Below are 25,073 nucleotides of genomic sequence, written 5' to 3' on the forward strand. Positions count from 1 at the left end.
GAATTCCAGATACCTGGAATGTGTGGGTCCTCCAAGCCTGTTGGCACCTTCCACTGGTCCACTTGCAACTTCAGTGCATTCACTTCATCTATATCTCCAGGCACCCTAAGAGAGACAGAATTTATAAAAACACTAATAATAACTGTCTGGAACAGTGTCTCTTTATCCTGGTCCAGGGTTAACTGTCTGAACCTGCCACCAACACACATGAACTAATGAAATCCATGTGTGTTAAAAGTAGGAAAGCACTAAAGAGCATGTAGGCAGAAGCCATTTTCACCCCACAAAAAATAACAAAATATAGCTGGAACAGTAGGAAAAATGGTAAATAAAAACAGACAATAGTTATGAACAAAATGGTGTCATTAGTAGTGTGCTATATAGTAAGGTACAATTTAGTTCAATAAGCAGTGCTAGAAACACAAGAGATTTCGGACATTTCCACTGCCCGTTACTGGGTAACCAAGAAACTCGCAATTATTTTTGGTCCATATTCATCTCATGTGGTGAGCTATGATGCTTATTATAAAGTTATGAGAGCACTGTTGTAAGGGAAGGATTTTGACAATATTTTACATGATCATGACAGAGAGAGACTCTTTGGTGAATATTATCCTTAAATATTTGACATGTTACTAGGCAAAGCAGCCAGCCTTGGCCAGTCTTTGTGAATGAAGGTTTGGCTCATTAGAACAGATGTCCATTACAGAGGCCAGCAAAATGTACATGATCAGCCCTCAAAAGTACTGAAGCTGAGTCACATTCACCGAAGCAATCTGCTCTGCAATCGCTAGCACTATGTTGTAAACATAGTGTATTTACACTTATTTTTTTTTTTTTTATAAAAGGACAAACATTGTTGTTAATACTATGCTACAGTTACCATAAAATGACAAGAAAGGGAGAATGTTTGAATTTTGAATTACACTTATATGTTACGTAAAAAATGCTTTAAAACCTGGTGTACACCTAAATGAAGGACATAGCTAACATCACTCTTTGGAAACCAAAAATCTTACTGCAGTTGTATGATTGTGGAAGCTATTGTCAAATCATCATTAGTTTAATGAATGGATTACTCAAACGACAGAAATGACTCATCAGATGAGATGGAAAACAATTTAAAAGTGATCAAGGTAGCTGTCAGTTTAGATTTCTGTTTTCTTCTTGTTCAACAGCTGAAGTAATGTTTAAATTGTCATTACCATGTTGCAAACACATTGTCATTATCCGAACAAAATCTTGTATCTAACATATAATGGAAGTTAATGCAGTAAATATCTATTCTCCATAACATTCAATGTTTTCTACTGTTTAATTTAATATTAATTTTGTTACAATTAAGATGTAACAAATAAATAAATGTAATTTTTTAACTATTTAAAGACATTAAAACACAGTTCGGTTATATCCCGACAGCAATGGTTTGCTGAATTGTTTCAGAAGGTTGTGAAATCAGGAAATGATTTTAAGAAGTACAGCTATCTTACCTGAAGATGCCCTCTGTTTGGTCTCCATTCAAACCCAGCACTTCCTCTGAGAGACGAGTCTGTACCCATGGCAGTTGCCGGTCAGGGTAACGTTCCTTTTGCATCGTCATCACTTCCTCCAGCGAAGAGCCAAACATTGAGGGACTAAAAATGGCATTCCGAGCATAAGCTATCTCTTCAATACATGGTTTTTTCAAGCCCTGGAGGAAAAGACAGAGATAGAGAGAGTAAGTGTTTGGTTTCTCTCCCTGCTGAGAGTCTGGCACACTGAAACACACACAGCATTTCAGAGCACTTTCACAGGCTACTTTCTCTACAGGCAACTGGCACTCATGCAAAACGGAGCCAATTAAATAGTTCACACTCATACTCAGGCCTAGCCACACACACACACACACACACACACACACTAGTGTTCATAACTCAGTTTCAGACTTAAGACTTGAGGATATATATTTTATATTTTCTTATGCACTCAAAAATACAAATAATAAAGACTACAAATGCTATAGATTAAACACCACAGAGAAGTAACAAAAACTACCATTAAATCTGGAATGTTGCATTAACACTAATCATGTCAAATGATCACCTACAGTCATAACCGCTAAAATGGACGTTAATGAGCAATTGAAACCCTAATCTGTGAGTGAAGACCAAGCCTAAACTGAACTACAGGAGAAGAGCGTACTAGAAGCCCAGACATCCCCTCTGTCACTCAGCATTTGAGAGCAATCTTAGAAGAAGGGGAGAAAACAAGGGCAATGGAGTGTGAAATGTTCATCCAATGGAACTGAAGGGAAAGAGGATGATTTACACGACAAAGAATGGAGAGAAGGTGGAAGATCTGGGTGTAGGATTACCCGCAATCTTTTGCATCTCTATTTCAACTATGAAGACTGAGTTTACTGAAACTTTGGCAGGTTACATTGGTATCTGAGTTCTATATTTATACCAGTTATCACAGTAGTTTTAAAAGAGAGCAAGTAAAATAAGCTGCCTGTTGTCATGGTAACAAATTCCAAGGCAATAGGCAAATTTCACTCTTTAATTGAATGTTAATCAAACCATGTTAATTACCAAGACAAAACCAGGACCTCCCACTCCCCTGAGGCCAATCAAAAGAGACAAGTCCGAAATGCTGAGCCAAAAAAAAAAAGAATAAATAACACTGCATATGAACAAGGAAAATAGTAGTGGACAATATATGCAGATTATCTGTGCTGCGCACAGGATCAAAATAAAGAAGCATGTGTGAAGACATTCTGTGAAACGTTAATAAGGAATGGTCCAATAAAAATGCTCTAAAAATATCTCACATCAGAAGTAAAGAAATTTTTTGCATTATTTAAAGTTATTTTAGATATAACTGTTGTTCTAACTGACATCAATAGTCATTTTCCTCAATTATGAAACCTATTATTCTGACACCTAGTGGCTTGGATGTCTCAGTGACTCTATATGCACATGCACATTTTATATATAACTTGAACAAGACAAAATCAGAACTACTGAAAGCACCAACCTTTTTAGCTCCAGTCAGTGCAGCCTTCTGTAATTTCCGGTAGCAGTACTTCGCATAGCTGCTAATAGCCACTCCTATACATAGACAACAAAACAAGAGACCAAAGTCAAACCAACAGTATGTCAGTAATTGCTCTTTTTATGTATTTGAATTATGAAGAGCAAGGTTTAATGGCTGGTGGAATATTAGATCATTCTTCAACCTGCTTGCTGCTATACTGAGCTTACTGAGTTAGAAAGGAGTGGTGACAGTTAAAAGCCCCTTTCAGCTCCTTCAAAGAAATGCTCAACAAAGAAACAGGAAAAAAGAATAAAAGAGGACTCTACGGGTACTCCTCCGCATAAATATGTATATATGGATGTATTATGATCTGATCATATATAATTTTGAAAATAGTTTTTGAAGGTTCTTGGGATTAATCTGCAAAACATGTTAAAGTATAATGTGAATAACAAACAAACTCTAATGTGTAATACTTTTTAATGGTTTTGACAAGTCTTTTAAAACAAACAAAATATAAAACAATGAAAATAAAATAAATAAATACTATAATACTACAAATTGAAAACATAACTGGTTGTTTATGCCAATATCGAGGCCAAACGTTTTTCTTCAGGTAGGCTCTTGTAAATATGTGTCTGCTGGTCCTACCTTTGGTGTCATTGAGTGGGTCCATGTGTCTGTAGATGTATCCCTCCAGGTAGTTGTGGAAGCGGGGTGTGGGTGGGAAGAAGGCCAGGCAGATGGCCATCAGTTCCCAGCCCCTCTGCAGGCTGTCGTAGCGGAAGTTCTCTGTGGTTTGCCTGCACAGCTGTATGTACAGCTCATCCCGAAGACCCTGGTTACTCCAGCCCCGGACCGCCACTTCCAGCGCCACAGCCAGAGGGTCACCTTTCCCCCGCCGGTCACCCATGAATGTCTGGATGAGCTTGAAGAGGTCTACGGCATCACGCTTTATAGTGCGGTCTGATGTCGCTATCATGGGCTTCTTGATGGGCTCACTGCTCCAGGCCAGCATATTAGCGATCGACACCTTCCTTCTGAAGAGACCCTGACAGATGGACAAATGTGTGAGAGAGTAGTTAACAGCAATGATCCTTGGCTGGCAAAATCAATAAACTAGTTTTTATAAATAATTAATACAGTTGAAATTAGGGCTTTGTGAAAGTAAAAATAAAAACAGCTACTCAAAAAAATAATAAATTCAATCATAAATGCTCAAATTAATGCATATGAGTGGGAAATATTGGATTCATCTGAATACTCCTATAGTGTGTGGATATGATGAACTGTAAAGCGTTTGCCTATACCTGTGTGTGTTTGCTGAAGTGCTTGGATGCCCAGTTCTCAATGTCAGTCTCAGAGGAGGGCTTTCGCAGAGAAAATTCTGGAAAAACACCACAGCTGGCACTTGGCATTATGTTCCGGGCATTCCGACTCGCCTCGAACTGGGAGCATGCTCCGAGATCTTCTGACTGAGAGACAGAAAGCAGTCATAATCAGTACAAGTAGATGCATGAAAATGAGTTCACAATAATGTGCTGATTTCTACATTCTCAATCACAGGGTGGTGAAGAGAATGGCTGAAAGGCAAAAATACGAGGGACAGAAATAGCTAGAATGTTTTTGTCCTCTTCAAATTTTAAATAGTCTGAATATGTGATATAATCATACTTTTTTGACGTGCGTGCCACATCACTGACGACCATGAAATCAATGCAAGAGCCATCTATGAGTTTAACCACAGTGAGTGAATATTTATGATTATTAATCATGATTATTATTTTCACATTTTGCAACTTTAACTACAGGATCATTGAAGGAAAAAGCTTGTTTATTTAAAGGAACACTAGGTAATTCACGTTTACAGCACTGCCCTGAAAGGTGAATTCCCTTTCACACCTTAGCCCTATTAGTGTTGTCACAATACCAAAATTATCACTTTCGATACAATACCTGCCTAAATATTTACAGATACAGATACTGAAACGATACCATCGCAAAAATCTAACACGTCAGGAGAAGTAATTTTTTTCTGTAAAAGCTGAGGGCGGTTGGCAAAATCGCTGGTATCTGTTTGTGAAGTGTGATGTTGCACATGACGTTTCACCATTTCTGGGTCCAATTGTGTAGGGTGACCAGACGTCCTCTTTTACCCGGACATGTCACCTTTTTTAGACTTAAAAAAATGTCCGGGCGGAATTTCACAAACGTCCGGGATTTTGTTTTTCTAGAGCTTACATAGAACTTCGAGAAGCGTTTCGTTCACAAACTAGTCCCGCCCTTCCCTACTCCGATTGGTTCCCTTGAGTGAGAAGGGGGCGTGGTGTAGTAGCCTAAAATCTTCTGATTGGACGGTCTGACTCTAGTGCTACCGTTATTGGTCGATAACCTTCTCTGTAAACATTTAATTGGTCAGTCTGCACGTAAGTGGTCCTTGTTTACGTCAGGCAAAGCTCATGTACCAAGCTAAGCATACAACGGGAGCTCACCCTCCCCAATAACTTGATTACTTATTACTGTTTGAATAAAGCAATCAGTTCTGTGATCTCAGTCCAGGAGTTCAGAAAAAATACTAAATTCAACATAAGAGGAAGCAAACGTGTGTTTGGCAGCACTTTTTGCACATTCTGATCAGTGTGAGCTACCGCTCTCTTCTATATAAGATAGCTAAGGTTTGTACAGAAAGGCGCTGGTGCTAGTCGGGTGTTTCGTTTTTTAAATAACTCTCTAGAAGGTCTGAAAAGTCGCTATAACTAGCTGTAAAATCTTTAAGGGAGGGAGAGGAGGCAAAGCGCTACGGGCGCACACTGCCCCCTTGTGGCACTCGTTGGAAATATATTCTTAAAGTACCAGTACTCATTAGATGGGGTATTGTACCGTTATTAATGACAAAGTATTGAGATACTTTTCTAGTATTGGTATACCGTGCAACACTAAGCCCTACCCGTCTGTTTTGCCTAGGACAGTGGTTCTCAAACGTTTCTATCATTCCTCACCTCAGACGAAGGGTAATTTCCACGCCTCACCTGTACCATATCGGCCCAAAACATTTGTAATAAAATAAACATGCAAGTTTACAATTTTCTAATTTATTTAAGCAACAGCAACTTCCATCTCTAAATCAGTAGCTTAACATTACAACTCCATATACATCATTAATATTAACAATATTCAAAAATACAGAAAATCGGTCTATTAATTAAATTGTGCTTCAGTTTCTCTCCTTTTCAGTCTGTGCAAAAATGAGCAAAGGCAGGTGCAAGGGTGTAGGAATGAGATTGACCCAAAATATTAGATAGATTTAAGCTGCTTCCTTTGTAGATAAGGCAGTAAATTACTGCATTTACGTTAGAGAGTGAGGCTCTGTCCCAAACAACACACTATGGAACTTTACATACTACACTACAGAAACACTGCTAAGAGACTTGGCAGTTAAAAAATAATAATAATAATATATATATATATATTCATACTATTCAGTGCAGCAGTGTGCAGTTTGGGGCACAACCAGAGGCTAACATTAACTTGCTGCATGTCACAACCTGAACACAGCTAATATTAACTTTAACCAACTCTCAGATCCTCCTCTGTTACACTAACAGTTATATACAAGCTGCTTTCATAACCGTAAATTTAACTCAAGCCCAGAGCTGGTAAGAACTAGACTCAGACGGTGAATCGGAGGCCAGTGAAGCTGATGATTCGAGCAGCTTTATACTCGAAAGGGCACCTTAACTAAGACTGGGCAAGCTACATTTTTCTGGTCTCCTATCTAACATTATTTTAGTATATTTAAGTGCTATTAACGAATCCACTGCAACCAGCTGCTTTTAAGTAGACTTTATGAGCAAAACAGAAAGGCATTAATAAAGACAGGTATAAAAAAGGTAATTTCTTCTGATTCCTTGCACCCCACACTGAGAAACACTGGCCTATGGGGACAGGTGTCTCAATTCTTATTGGGAAAAAGGGGTAGGGCAGAGGGTGAGGGCCATATGTCCCAGGTGACAGAAGAAACCCACAAATGTCTTACTACATAACACTCATAAAACCTTGACCCTAGTTTGTCAACATCTTGGAATTTCCAGTTCCACCTTAAATGCTGAAGCAATTACATCCTATGGTTGTGGCTGCTGCAGTATTTCAAACGAAATGCTACCAAATAAGCAGCTGAATTCAGCTTCATGTCTCAGAGAGTTAGGAGTGGGTGATAATATATGATTGTGTAAAATTTAACAGCGTTTAGACCAGAATCTCTGATATCGCTGCAGACAGGATGGAGACTACCGCAGAAACGCTGCTCTTTTTTTTTGTTCTCATACCATATCTGGCTCTTGAAGGGATGTTCCGTTTTGTAGGGGGCAGATTTTAAACACAACACCATGTGCATGTTTTAACTTATTTAATAACCATAATTGAAATAGCTATTACAGATATAATATTCAGTACATATTTTCCCCACCTTGTCCATCCCTACTATAATGAACCTCAGTTAAATAAATTATATCAATAAAACAGCACAAAGCAGGTCAGTCTTCTAACTGCTGAGCAGCATTCTCACATCTTTTTGCTCTCAGCCGTGCGTAAAGCAATATCAGTGTAGGCTATCTAAATTATTAAAATTGCTTTTGATACAGTTTAACTGGAAATGAGCCTGTTTTGTAAATGTTGTCGTTCTGAATAACAGCCTGATCTGTGAAAACGTCTTTGTGTAATCATTGGGTGTTTTTTTTTTCTGTTTTCAGATTAGATAGCAGAAAAAAATGGTATCTGGTGAGTGGACTGTAAGCAGACTGCAAATTCCTCATATCCTCAGGCTTCCCTGATTAATGCTCTTAATGAATGAGTCATGCAGTCTCTCTCTCTCTCTCTCTCGCTCTCTCTCTCTCTCGCTCTCCCTCTCTCTCTCTCTCTCTCTCTCTCTCCCCTTTGCCCATATCCCTTTGCCTAACCAGCTATTTGTCAAGCTGCCCAAAAAAAAGATATACACAGAATGCTCAAAATCACACTCCTACACTCCTGCGGAAATCAACGCCAAAAGCTGTCATCCTTTTAATCCATCTTTAAATCCATTACTTAGCATGCATTGCATTACCCCCTGCATTATGGAAGGCACTTTTAGCCCTAAATGTACTGCAGTTTCCTTTACAGTAAATGGTAACTGCTTTTGCTGTTTTAACATAATGCAAGGTTACTCATATATCCCCAGTTCTCTGAATCAGTAATGAGGTGTCTCACTATGGGAAACGCCCACTGGCACCACGGCTGCTAATGCGTCAACTGATAGAGCTCCTGCTCTTCATATAACCTCAGATATAAATGTAATGAAAGAGGACTGGTGAGACACCTCACTTCTGATTCAGAGGGATAGATCTAAATCTATGGGAGAGATTATAGTTTTGTTCTAGTGCCAGTAAGAGCAGGATGGGTCCTCCTTTCGAGTTCTGGTTCCTCTCAAGGTTTGTTCCACATGCTCTAAGGATGTTTTTTTTCTCACCACTGATTTCTTAGATCTAAATTTTGTTCTATAAATACAACTGATTTCAATAGAGTCAACTCCCGTGATGGACGCACAATGCAGACATGTGCAAGGCACCCATGAAGAACACTGTTTAGCATGTGTGGACTGCCTTGTGCATCCTGAAATGCCATAAGTGTGAGATGTTCTACCATCTGGACCATTGTGCTGGTAAAAAACATCAGCTGTGTTAGCCAAGACCTTGTAGGTTAACAGAGTAACATCCTAAAGCTGTAGTGGAGCCCACTGTAAGGATCACCAGTGATGGATTTATAACATTTATTCATTCATTGTCTGTAACGGCTTATCCAGTTCAGGCTCGTGGTGGGTCCGGAGCCCAAAATTTCTTTGAGCTGCCAATCCACCTACACATGTGTGTTTTTGGACCGTGGGAGGAAACAGGAGCACCTGGAGGTAACCCACACGGGGAGAACACACCAAATTCCTCACAGACTGGAGTAGGACTTGATCCCACAACCTCCAGGTCCCTGGAGCTGTGTGATTATGACACTATCTGCTGCGCCAAAAAATAAAATTAAATAAATTTGGGATGCAAAGCCCAGCTGATTATAACACAAATATCTTGGAGAGACCCATTTAAAGACAGCCCATAAAATGGCCATCCTTCTAATGGAGTGTGCCCTGAGGCCTCTAGTGGACTGCGGACACACTGCAACATAAGCTTCCACCGACCAGTGGGATAAGCACTGGGATCAAATGGGTGACCCCCCATGAAAGGAGGCCGCTGACACGAAGAGCTGATTAGTTTTTCCTAACTCTCCTCTTGGGTTCCATGTAGGTATGTGAAAAAAAAGGAACAGGAAACATGCAGCGCAACCATGGTTCCTCCTCAGAAGAAAATGGGGTGTGAAAAGCTCCAGAGCAGTGCAGGCGTACGCAGAGTGATCTTCGGCACGAACGCTGGATTAGGGCACCATGTAACCCTCAAGTCATGTGAGTCAAAGTGCAAGCAGGGAGGTTGCATAGCGAATGCACAGAGCTTGCTGACCTGTTTTGTAGAAGCCAAAATAAGCAGCATGGTCTTTTTAATGGAGAGGAGTTTAGGTCCATGCTCTCCAGCAGCATGAAAGTCAGCTGTGAGAATGTGTCCAGGAGCACCTTACATAATACCTGTAGAAACATGGACACTCACCTCCATTCCCTTCCATTCCATAGAAATGAAGACAAAATGATCTGCATTATTGTCAAATTTGCAACCAGAATCTGTACAGAACAGCCCTCTGTGCAGAGATACAGACACGTCTCTTAATTTGGGTAAACACGCCCTAACCCTAACCCGCTTCTCAGAGATCGGCATCTCAGACACACACCCTCCTGGGCTCCTGAGGTTGGAAGCAGGAGCAGAATTGATTTTTATAGTCTGCAAACAACCTTAATTTATTACTATTTTGCTTTTCTCAAACTGCATCAGCTAAACTTATTAGAACTCTACTTTCCACCTTAAAATATACAACAGTAACTGGCATTTACCAATCGTCTATTCTTAATTAAACAGGGCAGTAATGACATTTTGACGGCTACCTACATTTCCAAACCACCTTAAATGAAATCATAGTAGCCATGGTAAAATTTTCCATTCCAATTAAGGTGGAATGGAGAATTCTACAGCAGCTACAGTCATTTCCATTTAAGATTGAATGGAATGGAATGTTGTTGCCAGAATGTAGCATTTGCACTATTTTATATGGAAAGAAAAGTTCTGCTGAAGCCAGAATATTACTGCTGCCCTGTTTCAATTGGAAGTGAAGGCTGGAAAAGGCCAGTAACTGCTGCACTTCTTAAGGTGGAAAGGAGAGTTCTAATAAGAACTTAATTGAGTGTCTGAACCCAAGAAGCGCATAAGCATGGTACAGAATTTCTAAGTAAGTGCAAACAATAGCAGAACACGACTTGACTGTCAGCATGTCTGAATTTAACAGTTGATGATAAATATAAAAAATAAGATATAATACTGGTGCCTGAAAGCTCCACTACAAACACTTCCTCCAAGGACATGAGAAGAGTTTTGCAGGGGGGTCTCGGACCATGTCAATTAAGTTTAACCCCACCTTTTTATGACATAGCAGAATAACATTAAAAAATTTGGTTTCTGGGGAAAATAAAAACATATTGGGTGGGCGGAGTTACACACTATACTACCCTCCTCCAAAAGTTACATACTCCAGAACCCAGAGGAGCAATGACAGAGGTTCTGTTCTTCCCACTGCAGGTCAGTGGAGCATCTCAATGATTCTGAAGCTGTAATGTAAAATATTTCATAGGGTTTCTTTAAATTAAGCTGATAAAGGGGACAATAAAGGAAGGAAGTGATTTAATGTTTTGGGTGACTGGTTTATATACCACACTCTATGAGATTTTTTTTCCTCTGTGATCTGTAATAGTGATTACAAATGATTATGATTCTGACCATTCCTCCAACAGAGCTCCAACTACACTCCTACTCCCTCTGTGGATTTATCTGCTTACTAAGCTCATTTGTATAAAAAGAGATATGCCCTCATATCTCTCTCTCTCTCTCTCTCTCTCTCTCTCATATTAACTCACGACTGACTCATAGTGTATGTGCAGATGAATTGACAAGTCCCTCTTCACTCATTTAATTTCCAGTCAAACTAACTATGTTCAAGCTGTCATGAGAAATTTCTATACCATATGAAATATCTGAAATCAAAAATAAACAAATCCACTGGCAAAATGTCGAGGAAAATTAGTGAAAGTAGAAGATCCCAAAATCTGACCTAAATTTAGGAATATAAGTAAAAACTGGACATCTAATAACCAGGCAAGACCACCAAATTCATCACCATCTAACAGACAATAGGTAAAGCTTTAACCTATAAACGAGAACAAAATCAGACATGCGCATGTTATTCCACAGTAAGAAAACACTGAACAGTGTGGGTCTGAAAGTACGTGTAGTTTTCAAGGAGCAGTAACTAAGGAAAGGAAATAGAGAACATTGGCAAATCAAGCAAAGGATTTTTCAGAACAATGAACTAATCACACCAGACGTTTACCCATGACCATATCTGTTATAGAGTGTATATTGTAGACCCTGGTTGTGCTTACACATGTTGTCCAGTGTTTACATACATGTTTTTCAGAAAGAAAAGTGTCTAACGTGTGTGTATGTGTTTTAAAGAGAGAAATAGACATTAATCCTTACATAAGCCCATCTCAGTAAAGACTCTTAAAATAATCTGCAGATGCTGAAATATTTATACTCTAACAGCAGGGCATGTCTCTCAATGTGTGTGTGTGTGTGTGTGTGGCAAGTTAGCATTAGATGAGACTTATCACATCCCAGAATCAACTGGAAATGCCCCTTGTATGTGAAAGTGAGTTTCTGTAAAAAAACAAAAAACACTAATGAACTTGGAAATCTTTTACAATCATGTTTCATTGTGTATGATTGGAAGCTGAAGTGCTTGATACTGCAGTGATTTTACATCAGTGTAGAAGCAAAATGTGTGTGTGTGTTTGTGTGAGAGCGAGAGAGAGAGAGAAAGAGAGAGAGAGTGAGAGAGCGAGCGAGCACTGGGAAAGTTTAAAAAGAAAAGGAGACTAATGAATGTTTGGCTGAAAACCAGTGCCTTTAAATGAGCCTTACATGATTTTCCACACCTCAGTCAACCCAGAGGACACTCTATAGAGTGTATGGAGGGGTTTGTCTTTGTCTTTTTTTGCTGGCCTAGCAATTTAGCAGACCACAAGCACTGATTAGTTAAATGAGGGACCACAGTGAGAGATAGAACTGGGGCCTAGTATAGAGTTAATATAATATATCTAGCCTGGCCAATACCACAAGTGACGTAATAGTTCTTTAACAGGAAATGTCATTCCAATTAACCCACCTGCCAGCATTTAAGTAGCATTTGACTTGTAATTCTTGGCAGGCCAGAGGATTTTCAAACATTAAAATGGACTGAAATAGGGTTTAAGGTTAAAATTAAAGCCGAGTAAAAAAACAAGCCCAGAGGAAGCACTACGCAGAACATGACTAGAATATCAGGAACGCATTTGGAGTGTACCGAGCTAAACCTTTGAAAGTATAGCTTGCCAACAAATGTGTGAGGAAGTTATTGAGGTGTTTAAAGCAATACTATGTAATATTATACCTCATAATTACAGCTTCAAAATCTGTGTGGTGCTCCATTGCCCTGCAATAGGGAGAGCCTCTGTTTTTGCTACTCCAGGCTCAGCACTGCACTATGTAACTTATAGAGGAGGGTAGGCACCCCCTCCACACCCATCCTCACCCCATCCAAGTTCCTCATGGAAAGATAGGAAGTGATTTAGATTTAGATTTCACAGTGTGTGTTGTCTTTAAATATTCAATGAGTCTGAAGAAATTTCAGGGCTTAAAAGGTCATGGGCATAAGTGAGTTGAGTATTATCTCTTTTCCCTCAGACCGCAGAGCATCAACAACAGTATTTCATTTAGAATCAAAATAACTACAGGGGCTCAGGATAAATTAAGCAAACATATGTCAAGCACTACAATATATAGTTTAATCCACAAATGCCAGCACCATAAACTACCCTCAAAACAACACGTTTTAATGATGCTCATGCAAATTTCTGACCTGTCCCCAGTAAAAAATGTGTAGCACATTTTGAAATGCAAAATGTGACAATGACAACCCCATAGTGCTGCACATTTTAAAGCTTAAACGTTCCATGTCTTCAGTTCTTAAATATCTTTTATCTGTTGTGAAAAGCAATGGTAACTTAAACAATTGTTGCATTTATTACTGTCTCAATTTATTTAAAATATGTTGAAAGAACAGAAATTGTCTGTAACCGCTTATCCAATTCAGGGTCACTGGGCGCAAGACAGGAACACACCCTGGAGGGGGCGCCAGTCCTTCACAGGGTGACACACACACACACACACACACACACACACATTCAATCACAGACTCAAACCTATGGACACTTCTGAGTCGCTGATCCACCTACCAACCTGTGTTTTTGGACCATGGGAGGAAACCAGAGCACCTGGAGGAAACCCACGCGGACACAGAGAGAACACACCAAACTCTTCACAGACCTACAGGTCCCTGGAGCTGTGTGACTCTGACACTACCTGCTGCGCCACTGTGCCGCCCCAATTTTAATTATTCTTAATTATAAAAATATCTATACAATAAATGTGGTAAGACATCAAATAATGTGCTATTGTAGTGTTTTAAATGTAATACAGATGGCATATTAGTGCGTGTTGCACTGAATCAATTAGACAGACATAGCAGAGCTGCTGGAGTTATATCTACAAAGTGGATGAAAACATAGATCTAATAGAATGACCAGTGAATGGGGACAGTGTGTAAAAACTCCACCAACACTGCTGTGTCTGATCCACTCTTATTAGTGCAACACAAACTAATAATTTTTCACTGCTGAAAATAAACCATCAGCCAAATAAGACCAGCTCTATGGTTGCCTTTTGAGAGTCCTGGCCATTAAAGGTAGTGTTATTTGTGCAAAGTTTGCATAGTTATTTTTTTGAGTGTGTGTGAAATGAAAGAACATCACAACTGTGTGACTATGTTTGCTTAAGTGTTACTGTGGAAGTGTTTGAGTGAGAAATACCTGCGAGGGGTGCAGGAAAGGTTCTGGGGATGCCAGGTTAGTTTGTACAGACAGGCTCTTCTCTAGGAGTGTCTGAGGAAAAGCCAGCCTGTCCAGTGTGGCACGTTTCCAGTGCCCATCCGGCTGTGCCAGGGCTTCGTCCTCACTGAACGCCCGCACCACTGGCCCAGGCAGTGGGAGGGGTGTCGCTCCATCACTTTCATAACCGTCCTTGGCTCCACCCCCTGATGCAGCTCCTCCCCGCTGCTGTAGAAGCTGTTGAGCTTCCCAGGCCAATCGAGCTTGAGTGAGCATCGCTCCTACTCCTGCCCCTATGCCTTCACCCTCTCCACCAGGCAAGGACGGCTTACGGTTTTTACGTTTCCTGTTGCCCCCGCCTCCATCGTGGCTGTGCTGTAGTGTAAATGAACCACCGTAAGACATTCCAGCAGATAAGCCTGTCCCAGCTGTGCCAAAGCTTAAAAGTCGCTCCGTCGTCCGGAACCTAGGGGAAGAGCCCGATTGTTCCACGTAAACCAGCTGCTTTACATATTCCCGCCCTGCTGCGCTGTATTCCCGCCCACCAGAGTTATAGTCACGGCCAGCAGAGCTGTAATCTCTTCCACCAGAGCTGTAGTCCCGTCCACCAGAGCTATAGTCCCGCCCTGCAGAACTGTAGTCACGGCCGCTTGAGCTGTGAAAATAATAATGATATTTATTTAATTATTTATGTACCTTTCATGCATTATAATGCAGCTTAAGCTGCTATAACAAGAAATGATTTAAGAAAAACACTAAATGAAAAAAAGTCATAAAACTAATAATTAAACAAATATAATACAAACAATAATGGGAAAATAGGACATTATGGTTGGATGCAACCGAGATTTTGTGTACAGAGATGCTACTCATGAATACAGCTTTAGAACAATATTCTGATAATAACTTGGGATATTTCAAAGCAATATCTGCCCTATTTCAGAGCACTGTGAGGAAGAAAGCGTTTTTTTAAAAGAGAGAAACAGAATTCATTTATGCCATTTTAGACCAAAATCTCCTCGTGCTCCTATAGGAAAACACTTTTTCTTCTCCATAAAGATGCAACACAGCAGTAGACACTGCGGTGTGTTCTTTGTGCCATGTGTAAAATGATTTCAAAACATGTTTAAAGTCATCTGAGCCACAGCTCTAAAAAGAGAGCACTGGCAATTGGGAATGACCCTCATTGCCCTGCTTGAGTAAACAGACAGAGCATTTTCCTGTTTTTATTTTCTTGCAATGTTCAATTCAGAAAGAATGGCTATTTTATCAGTCTTTCAGATTATTGTTTAGTCTTTATTTATTGACAAACATGGCAAAGGATCTTGTCATAGTTGTCTTCTTCATGTGACTTGTTGCAGCTTTTTAATCTGATATTAGTATGTCTTAACCTCCTTTGTTTAATCTTTAAGTAGGGAGTGCTACAACTCTGAAGCATTTCTAAACAACGCTAAAGAAATTTCACCTGTAGTCGCGGTCTCCTGGATTGGATGTCTTCTCAGGGATGGAGCCTCGCTGTCTGGTCAACACCAGCTGACCATAAGGGGATGGGCTTTGTTTGGGTGAGTGGTAAATACCAGGCTTACGTGCTGGAGATCTGTCACCATAGAAGCTGGGGTCACAATGCATATCAGTGGGTGGTTCTTCATAAATAGGCGGAGACTGATACTCAGAGGGTGGTTCCTCATAAAGCGGGGGTTCATAAGCGTAGCGTGGAGAAGGGGGCTGCGAGTCACCAGAGCATCGCCGCTGAGTCCCCCCAAGCTCCGCCCTCTTCATGAAGGGGGACTGTGTTTGACGACGGTCAGGAAGAGTGTGTTGACTGACCTCTGGCTCAGAAGGTGCATTACTAGATGACCGTCTGGACCGAGGTGAGGAGCCAGAATAGCCATTCCCCTGTGACAGGAAACTAGGCTCCCTGTCTGATACTTTGATCAGCATTCTGTCCTTGCTCCCAGTTCCCCACCTGAACCTGGTTAAAAGAGGAGACAGAGATGATTATGATGATGATGAATGAAAGTTACACATACACAGATCAACCAAAACATTATGACCACCTCCTTGTTTCCACACACATGATTCATTCCCTCAGCTTCATTCAACAGACAGGAGCAATTTGTAGTTCTATGTTCCCTATGTTCTTGGTTAGTAAAAGCAGTTGATAACAGTGAATTACGCCATATTTTACGCATTCCAAACATCATGGAAACACGTCCACATATAGGACAGTACTGTGTGTACATCTGATATAATGAGGTCCTATAAGATTGAAGCAGTAATAACTATGATTATGTATTAAATAAATCATATAGCTCTACCACAAAACTAAAGTGCAGAAAATATAGCGCATGCACATAAACAGGAAACATTTCATTCATTCATTATCTGTAACCGCTTATCCAGTTCAGGGTCGCGGTGGGTCCAGAGCCTACCTGGAATCATTGGGCACAAGGCAGGAATACACCCTGGAGGGGGCGCCAGTCCTTCACAGGGCAACACACACACACACACATCTATGGACACTTTTGAGTCGCCAATCCACCTACCAACGTGTGTTTTTGGACTGTGGGAGGAAACCAGAGCACCCGGAGGAAACCCACGAGGACACAGGGAGAACACACCAAACTCCTCACAGACAGTCACCTGGAGCGGGAATCGAACCCACAACCTCCAGGTCCCTGGAGCTGTGTGACTGCGACACGACCTTCTGCGCCACCGTGCCGCCCCGGAAACATATCAATGATGTGAAAAATACCCTGCAACTTAATAGTAAATAAACAAATACAAAACAGACTAGGCTTGGGTTAGAATCAGTGTCGTTTGTTGCCTTGAGTTAGAGCTAACAGTAACCGCTGAGTTCTCCTTGCTGCATTTCTGTCTTTCCATATAGTCATTTTGATGCTTCTGCTCGAGGTGGTGAAACATTCATTATGTTTCCCCCTTTTGTTGTTAAATGATTCTTGCATGGTAATTACACATTACCAAGTCTTCTCTGTACATAAACTATTTCATAACCAAATCACCTGCACTGCACACCTGAAGTTGCCCTCCTTATTGGCACATTCTTCCACCACAGAGCTAATTTCCACTATAAAGCTTCTGTGCCTAAATGACTCACTTGAAATTATAAGCAATATTATCTATGTTAATAAGACTATTATTACAACATGTATTTTTTATAGTGTTAAAATGTATAGCGATATTATAGTGAACAATAAGATATGGGACACTTCTAATTGGCAGCATAAATAGAGAGAGCTACAAAAAAGTTTAAATAATGCAATAACCTCTAGAAAAGTACATTGTACTGTGTGGCAACCACATCTACACTGCTGCATAAACATAATGGAGCTGTTGGTACTCTCAGAACAAAGCCAACATCATTGAAAGTAATCGTAAGAAAGAGAAAATAATAGCAACTTCTATGCCTGAATATTTTTTGGGAAAAAAAAAGAAACATTCCAACTATTTTGAGGTTGAACTTTTAATCACAAAGTGCATTCCCAAGAGTAATTAATTTTTGTCCAAATTAGGCTTAATCTTACTCTGCAAAACTGGTCAGTAGACTTTGATGTTACCTTTCCAAAGTTAGTTTCATGTTGCTGTTATCACTGAATTTATGCTAATTCAGTATGCCAGCTGATAGCTAGGAACTGTTATCATAAACTGTAGCTCAGAAAAACTTTCAAGGCAAACTATCTATATAAATCTACAAAGCACGTCAAGCCTTAAAAATATAGGACAGTGCCTCACAGCTTAGCATTAAAGAGGAGCAGAGTGACAGTAGTGTGAAATCAATTCAGCGCTTGGCCACTCTGGCAGCCTCAAAACTCCCCAAGCCAGACCTGCTGACACAGCCAAGACTGTGTGTGTGTGTGTGTGTGTGTGTGGTTGTGTATGTTTCATTTAAAGTTGGATTAAAACTCTGTTGAGTAGCTCATCTCTCTCTCTCTCTCTCTCTCTCTCTTTCTCTCTCACTGTCTCTCATTCTGTAGTCAAGAAAGAGACACACTACAAAGTGAACACTGTTTCTCTCTGTTCATAAATTATTCATGGATATCTGACCTTCAAATCAATTTACACATTCTTTCTCTAGCTTCTCTCTATCTTCTGTCACACATAATCAACAGCCTCCTTCTGTCTCCCATATGCTCTCATGGGGTGAAGCTATTTAAGTGTTTAGCTATTGAAATTTAAAATCTGTCGATTCCATTGCAGACTTGGTGATGTTTATAGATACATTACTGCATATTAGTGGGTGACACAGTAGCAAAGCAGGTAGTGTCGCAGTTACGCAGCTCCAGGGACCTGGAGGTTGTGGGTTCTACTCCCACTCCGGGTGACTGTCTGAGAGGAGTTTGGTGTGTTCTCACTGCATCCGCATGGGTTTCCTCTGGGTGCTCCGGTTTCCTCCCACGGTCCAAAAACACATGTTAGTGGGTGGATTGATGACTCAAAAGTATCCATAGGTGTGAATGTGTGAGTGTGAAGGTGGCACCCCTTCCAGGGTGTGTTCCTGCCTTGCACCCAGTGATTCTGTGTAGCTCTGGACCCACCCCAAACCGGAACTGGTTTTTGGAAAGACATGACATTGGAATTGGGTATGGGAGACAGAAAGAGGCTGTTGATTATGTGTGACAGAAAATAGAGAGAGGCCTCTCTTTCTCTCTCTCTTTATATATATATATATATTTTTTTTTTTCTCTTTCTCTTTTTCTCTCTCTCACCTCTCTCCCTCTTCCCTGGGTGCTGATTTCTCCTCCTGTTCCTGTGATGATGTGGTGCTGACAGCGCTGCGGGCCGGGCTGCTGTCGGCCGAGGCACTGATTGTCGTGGAGACGGGAGGCGGCGAATCCGTGTTCTGTTTAAGGGTCTGTAGCTTGGCGAGAGGGATGATGTCACAGCCATGAGGGCGGTGCCACACGGTTCGTTGGGTGGAGGCATTGTAGTAATAGAACCGCGAGGTGTTGGAGTCAAACAGCTCCCACCACTGGTCCTGACCACTGCGCTTGATCCTCACCCCTGCTGGGGCATCCCACACACACTCGCCCGTCAGCAGGTTGGCGTACATCCGCTCCCTCGTCCGAGGCTCGATGATCTCCACCCACTCCAACCTGAACGCACACAGATAGATACATATTTTCATTGTAAAATAAATATCCATTGTAAAAAGAAATGGCTTCTAAATGAAACACAACTAAGGAATATAACAACATAAATAATTAATCAAAAAATCCTAGCTTGAGAGAAGAATGAAACTAAATCATTCTATAGTATTATTGCTATATTGTTTTAAAAAGTGTAATTCACTTTTACAGCAGAGTCCTGAAAATAATGGAGAGTGGGAGGGAGTGGGGATGGTTTCCTACCCTCCCCCCAAAATATACATAGTGCATTTCTTTGGTGCTGAGCCTGGGGTAGCAACCACAGAGGCTTTATTTCCCCTATTATAGGTCAATATTAAGTAAAAATACTACATAGTGTTGCTTTAAGTGTTTTGAATAGTTAAAAAATAGGAAAGCTAAAAAAGCATGAGACAATGCATCTATTTTTATTTATTTATTTATTTATTTTTGAAATCTTTAAATTATTTACATACATTTTAGAATTTCTTAGCTGGTGGTATGAGCATATTTTCTGTAACGCACTCCAAATAACCTGCCTCTCAAGTGTGGATGGAAGCCTCTGTTGTATTAACAATATTTCAAAGTATTCAATAAATTCTTCTTAATTTTCACAATTTTGTTTCTTTGTGTCAAATGTAAAATTTTTTCAAATGTTCTTCTCTTAATTTCGAGTAGAAAAAGAATCCTAGGTCTTCCGTGTTATGTCACACTTTTTTAAGTGCTGCTTCAGACATTTCACCACTATGAGAAGTAGATGTTAATAGAATGCAACAAGTATGTAGAAAATATCAAATGTTGCCTTTATTTAAAAAAAGAAAAAATTACTGTTGTTTTCTATACATACACAACACATACACCAGACCTCTTTGGAATCCACTCTGAGGTGAAAACTGAGTTTGCAAAATAACACCAACATATTAATATACATTACACGTCACGTTACAAACGTCATATTCAGAATTCTGAACTGAAGTAATGTTCAGCAGCATAGTATTTGCATAATGTATATATACATAAATAATGTGTATATATATATATATATATGAAGCATCAGTGGCTGTGATAATAAATGCATTATATGACTAATTATATGAGGGGGAATATATTCAAGAGCATGTGCAGGCTATAAATATTGGTAGATAGACTAGAAATTGCTGGTAGATGTAGGTAAGAAAAACTATGTGTCCCAGAGTGCATTGTGTTCTGAAAGTAAACGGGTAGTCTATTTCATAGCATTAACAGTTCCATTTGAGGATGCAGTAGATGAAGCATTCGAAAGGAAGAAGCTGAAGTGCGGCAAATTGGCGGCTGAGGTGAGGGAACGCGGGTGCCAGGCACATGTCAGACCGGTGGAAATAGGTGTTAGGGGATTTGTAACCAAGTCTGCTATATCCCTCCTTGTGCAGTTTTCGCATCAGGAAGAATATTCTTCATTTAAATGCTGCTAGATGTAGCTGGTTGCTGACTGTATCACAAACGGCTACAGCAACCTTACGGTTTAAATGTAGGATTTAAACAGAAATGTGGTGGCGGCAGGTAGGAAGAGAGTGGGGTGGGCCCTATGTGAAGCTCTACTGGATTGGCATAGAATATTTGACATCTTATACCATGTATGATTTATAATTAAAATAAAAGTCAGATACTGCATGCACAACATGGGCATTAGTTTGAGAAAAGCCCAATTTGCTGGAGAAACAGATTTTAATTTACACTTCAGACACACTACTGAGATATTTGTTTTTCCTGGAAGAACATAAGTGAGGTCAGGTATTGACTTTGGGCGATTCTCTATGAGATTTAGTCAGTATTGAATATCTGAGTTTTTTTGTGCACTGACAGAGCGGGACGGTGGGTTCATGTAGTGTTTGGGACACAGTGGACGCAGCTAAAAACCCATGTCACTCTCAAGAAAATTATTCAATAAATATATAGTAGATATGCTGTTGTCACAAATATATATTCAGGAAATGTTTAAAAATATAATGTATGATTACAGTTGCTGGTGCTTGTTTTTTTCAATGTGGTCTGTGTGGTGTGTTTTTGTTTTTCATTCTTTTATTTTATTTTAGTTCTGGGGTTTTGCATGCTTTTGAGAAACGCTGCTCAAGAGAATGGTGCCCCCACTGATTCACAGCTAAATTATGGGCTTTATACCACTGTAGTCCATGCCAGGCATAGTAACTTTGGAGTGTTTTTCTGTGGAGATTATAAATCATACAATCCTGCAAACATGCATATATTTGTTAATGTAGATTGTACAACAAAATGTGTCTACTGCATTTAACCCATCCATGGCAACGAACACACACACCCTGATTAGTGGGCAGCCATCCCGAGCGCCTTGGGAGCAGTTGGGGGGTTAGGTGCCTTGCACAAGGACACCTCCGCCATGTATTGAGAGCGGAGGACAGTGCTGTTCCTTCACTCACCCTGCCCCCCACTTTTCCTGCTGGTTGTGGAATCAAACTAGTGACCTTCATGTACTCATCAAGCCCCAAGCCCAGTTTGCTAACCAATAGGCCATGGCTGCCACCTTAAAAGCTGTATCTACAACCTATGCACTTTAAAGGAGCTGAATTCACTATAAAGGATGTCAGACAAGATTAGTTTGGTTGAGTTCTGTCAAATCATATAATCATTTATCTGTATATATGTGTATTGTGTTTAATATGTGTGTGTCTCTGTGGGTGTGCGATTGTTCACATCTGTGTTTCTTTGTGTAAAATTGTATCCCATATGCCTGTGACTGCCATAATGAAACCACTAAATCCCTCAGCAAAGTTCCACTAATCCCTTAATCTAATCTAATCTGCTCTGATCCAGGCTAATCTGAATGCTGAAATCTTGTTGAAAGGTGTTTCTAGAGGCCTTTTCAGAGTAGAAATAGGATCATTTAATCTTGCACAATGTTCTGGAGCATACCATGGTACCCATCTATTTAAGTTGTCCCTCTTAATGACCATGAAGCTGATTATCTGGTGCAGGTGCAGTTGTGTGTGGATGAGGAGAGTGTAGAGGAAATGTCGGCTAAGCCTATTAATCAGTGATTGTGGCTTAGTGGCAGAAGATACAAATGGATTGAAAATATGATCAGTAAAATGCCCAGGAAGGCATGGCTCCAAATCTATATTTCATTAATCATACAGACGTAATAAGACCATAGATCATAGATCTTTTTTTTTTTCAGATATCGATGCATGACCTTGTGGACAGTAGAACAGCTAACATCAGCAAAGAAAACACTACACTATGCAGTGTGATGAGACCAAAACATTGTTAGCACTAATGGCACTGACTTAACAATCAATGCTATAAAAAATGAGATATTAGACCATTTATTTCTGGGTCATCTGTTGAGTTTTGATGCAATGTACCTCATAGTATTAGTTTGTTAACTGACCTTCTGTGCTTCACATAAATGACACCTTGAGATTTGCTAAAAGCTATAGTTGCTCAGCAGTTTGTGATTGTAAAGATGTGTTTAAAGAAGACTGAACCCCAGTAATAACTCATCTAACAGTTTCACTTGTTTTGTGTGAGCTGCCATGTTGATCGTAGATTCTTAGCTTAGCCCCAACAAGCTATGGACATTTAGTGTGAAACAAGTCTGAAACACCATATTAGAAACTATTCTATGTAAACATGCTGTACGGGAGACAATGCAGCAGTAATTTTGGTTAAATTTTGATCTAATTTAGACAGACAATAAAGCTAATCATGCTAACAAAGATAATAACAAGAATAAGAATAACAACAATAATGTGTCTGAGTGAAACAACAGGTAGTGTCTCTACATCACAGTTCCAGGAGTTCAAAATGCTGTTCTTTGTTTGTTTACATTCAGAATATCTGCGTCTTTTAAAGTGGAAGGGTATGTTTGAGGGGAAAAAATGACTTGTTTGTATGTGGCTGAAGTTTAACTTGTCTGTAGCCTTTCAGTCTCTGTTTGAATTACGACAGAAACTCATTTGTAACTTGAGTTGTTTAGTTTTGTAGCACTTCACAGTTGGCCATCTCTCGAATTTGGAGACATTTCCACCTAAAGTAATACAAAGCAGGAACATGGCAATAACCTCATCTCAGTTTGTGCTTTTCTCTGTTTAGAGTTCTCTCTATTGTCTAAAAACCTCCAGATGCTTTTCTGTCCCATGAGCAGAGAGAGAATGTATGCTTAGCATTCTGGACTGAGACACTATGTTTATTTACCCATTAACAGTGTGGCCAAGTAAATATATTAGACCAGTTTCAAGCTAACAAACAGATTAGTGATGGTGAGGAAATTAAAAAATTTGAATGTCACCTTTAAGTACCATTAATGCTTGTTTAGCATGTCTCTTTTCCATTAAATTTTTATATTTTATCTTTCAAATGAAAGGCAAATGGATATCAGATGCTGGTTATGTGTATCAGCCCTAACGATATATATTTTTATCAGTTTTTGATTTTGACATTCTGACTCAAAATGTTACATCCCTTTTTACTAGCTCTTGGCCAGCTATAGATGTTCCCATTAATGAAGAGATGACAGTAGCCTAGCAATCCCCCCCCCAAGGGTTAAGGTCAAGGTTCTAGGTACATGTGAAAGGACGGTTTCTGCCCACGGCCACACTGTGATGTAATACGTCAGATCTGCAGACTGACCTTGATGGCCAAGCCACCTCATGACAGCATCATCTGCAGAATGATCTTAACGAAGTATTGATCAGTCTATCTAGACCTATCTAGGTCACTCATCTGGCTCTCTCTCACTCTATATCCTCTCTTTCAATGTCCCTCTTTCTTTAATCTCTAAAGCTCAAGCTCACTCTCTTCACACATCATATATTATCTGTTTATCGTCTACCTGTCCTTCAGCCACCGCTGTGAAGATAAGGCTTAATCTAAAGCAGGAGCACAGCTGTCCTTCTCTTATTTTACACACACATGATTGACAGACACACTCACACATACAAACTAACTCACAATGTATAAAATAATTACTTCCAACCTTGCTCAGCTATATGTGTTTTTCCTTATCTATTTTTTTCATTTTTACTGTAAGTAGTGATATTCCCTATGTGAATGTGTTGGTTTAACCCTTTCCAAATCTCTCCTTGTGGCAATCCAGTGTTATCTGAGGCTATCATCCAATACCTAGGTTTACCTATGTTAATAAATGCTTAATTATGTAAAAGCAATTGAGCTGATGATTTAATAAATCCATACAATCAAGTAGAATATTTGTAAACAAAGTTTGTCTACATTTTTGAGGGGGGTGGGGTCTTTTACTTCTACAATATTTATGCTTTTGTATTTATTGCAATTATATTAAATTTAATAGCAATATACTTATATAAGGTAAATTATTCTAAGATCTCTAAGACTTTTGTGCAATACTGTATACTAACTGTTAATACATTCATTCATTATCTGTAACCGCTTATCCACTTCAGTGTTGCGGTGGGTCCAGAGCCTACCCAGAATCACTGGGCGCAAGGTGGGAACACACCCTGGAGGGGGCGCCAGTCCTTCACAGTGCGACACACACACACACACACACACACACATTTGCTCACACACTCATACCTATGGACACTTTTGAGTCACCAATCCACCTGTGTGTTTTTGGACTGGGAGGAAACCCATGCGGACACTGGGAGAACACACCAAACTCCTCACAGACAGTCACCTGGAGTGGGACTCGAACCCACAGGTGTGTGACTGCGACACTACCTGCTGCCCCACTGTGCCGCACACTGTTAATATATGCAAAATATTTGCTAAGCTTAATCATAAAC

General features: G+C 40.0%; 1 protein-coding gene across 4 annotated transcripts in view; it reads right to left on the reverse strand.

Moving 5' to 3' along the window:
- Positions 1-25,073, reverse strand: part of arhgap39 (Rho GTPase activating protein 39) — a 58,473-nt gene that overhangs the window by 5,944 nt on the left and 27,456 nt on the right. For all 4 annotated transcript variants that reach the window (XM_066677470.1, XM_066677469.1, XM_066677472.1 and 1 more), the window contains 8 exons: positions 18,898-19,284; positions 15,636-16,142; positions 14,153-14,825; positions 4,326-4,490; positions 3,667-4,066; positions 3,016-3,089; positions 1,491-1,690; positions 14-105 (listed from right to left, as the gene is read on the reverse strand). In XM_066677470.1, the coding sequence (XP_066533567.1) occupies positions 14-105; positions 1,491-1,690; positions 3,016-3,089; positions 3,667-4,066; positions 4,326-4,490; positions 14,153-14,825; positions 15,636-16,142; positions 18,898-19,284 (2,498 nt within the window). The remainder of the gene's footprint in view (positions 1-13; positions 106-1,490; positions 1,691-3,015; positions 3,090-3,666; positions 4,067-4,325; positions 4,491-14,152; positions 14,826-15,635; positions 16,143-18,897; positions 19,285-25,073) is intronic.

Source organism: Hoplias malabaricus, chromosome 7 (assembly GCF_029633855.1).
Source record: "Hoplias malabaricus isolate fHopMal1 chromosome 7, fHopMal1.hap1, whole genome shotgun sequence".
NCBI classification, from domain to species: Eukaryota; Metazoa; Chordata; class Actinopteri; order Characiformes; family Erythrinidae; genus Hoplias; species Hoplias malabaricus.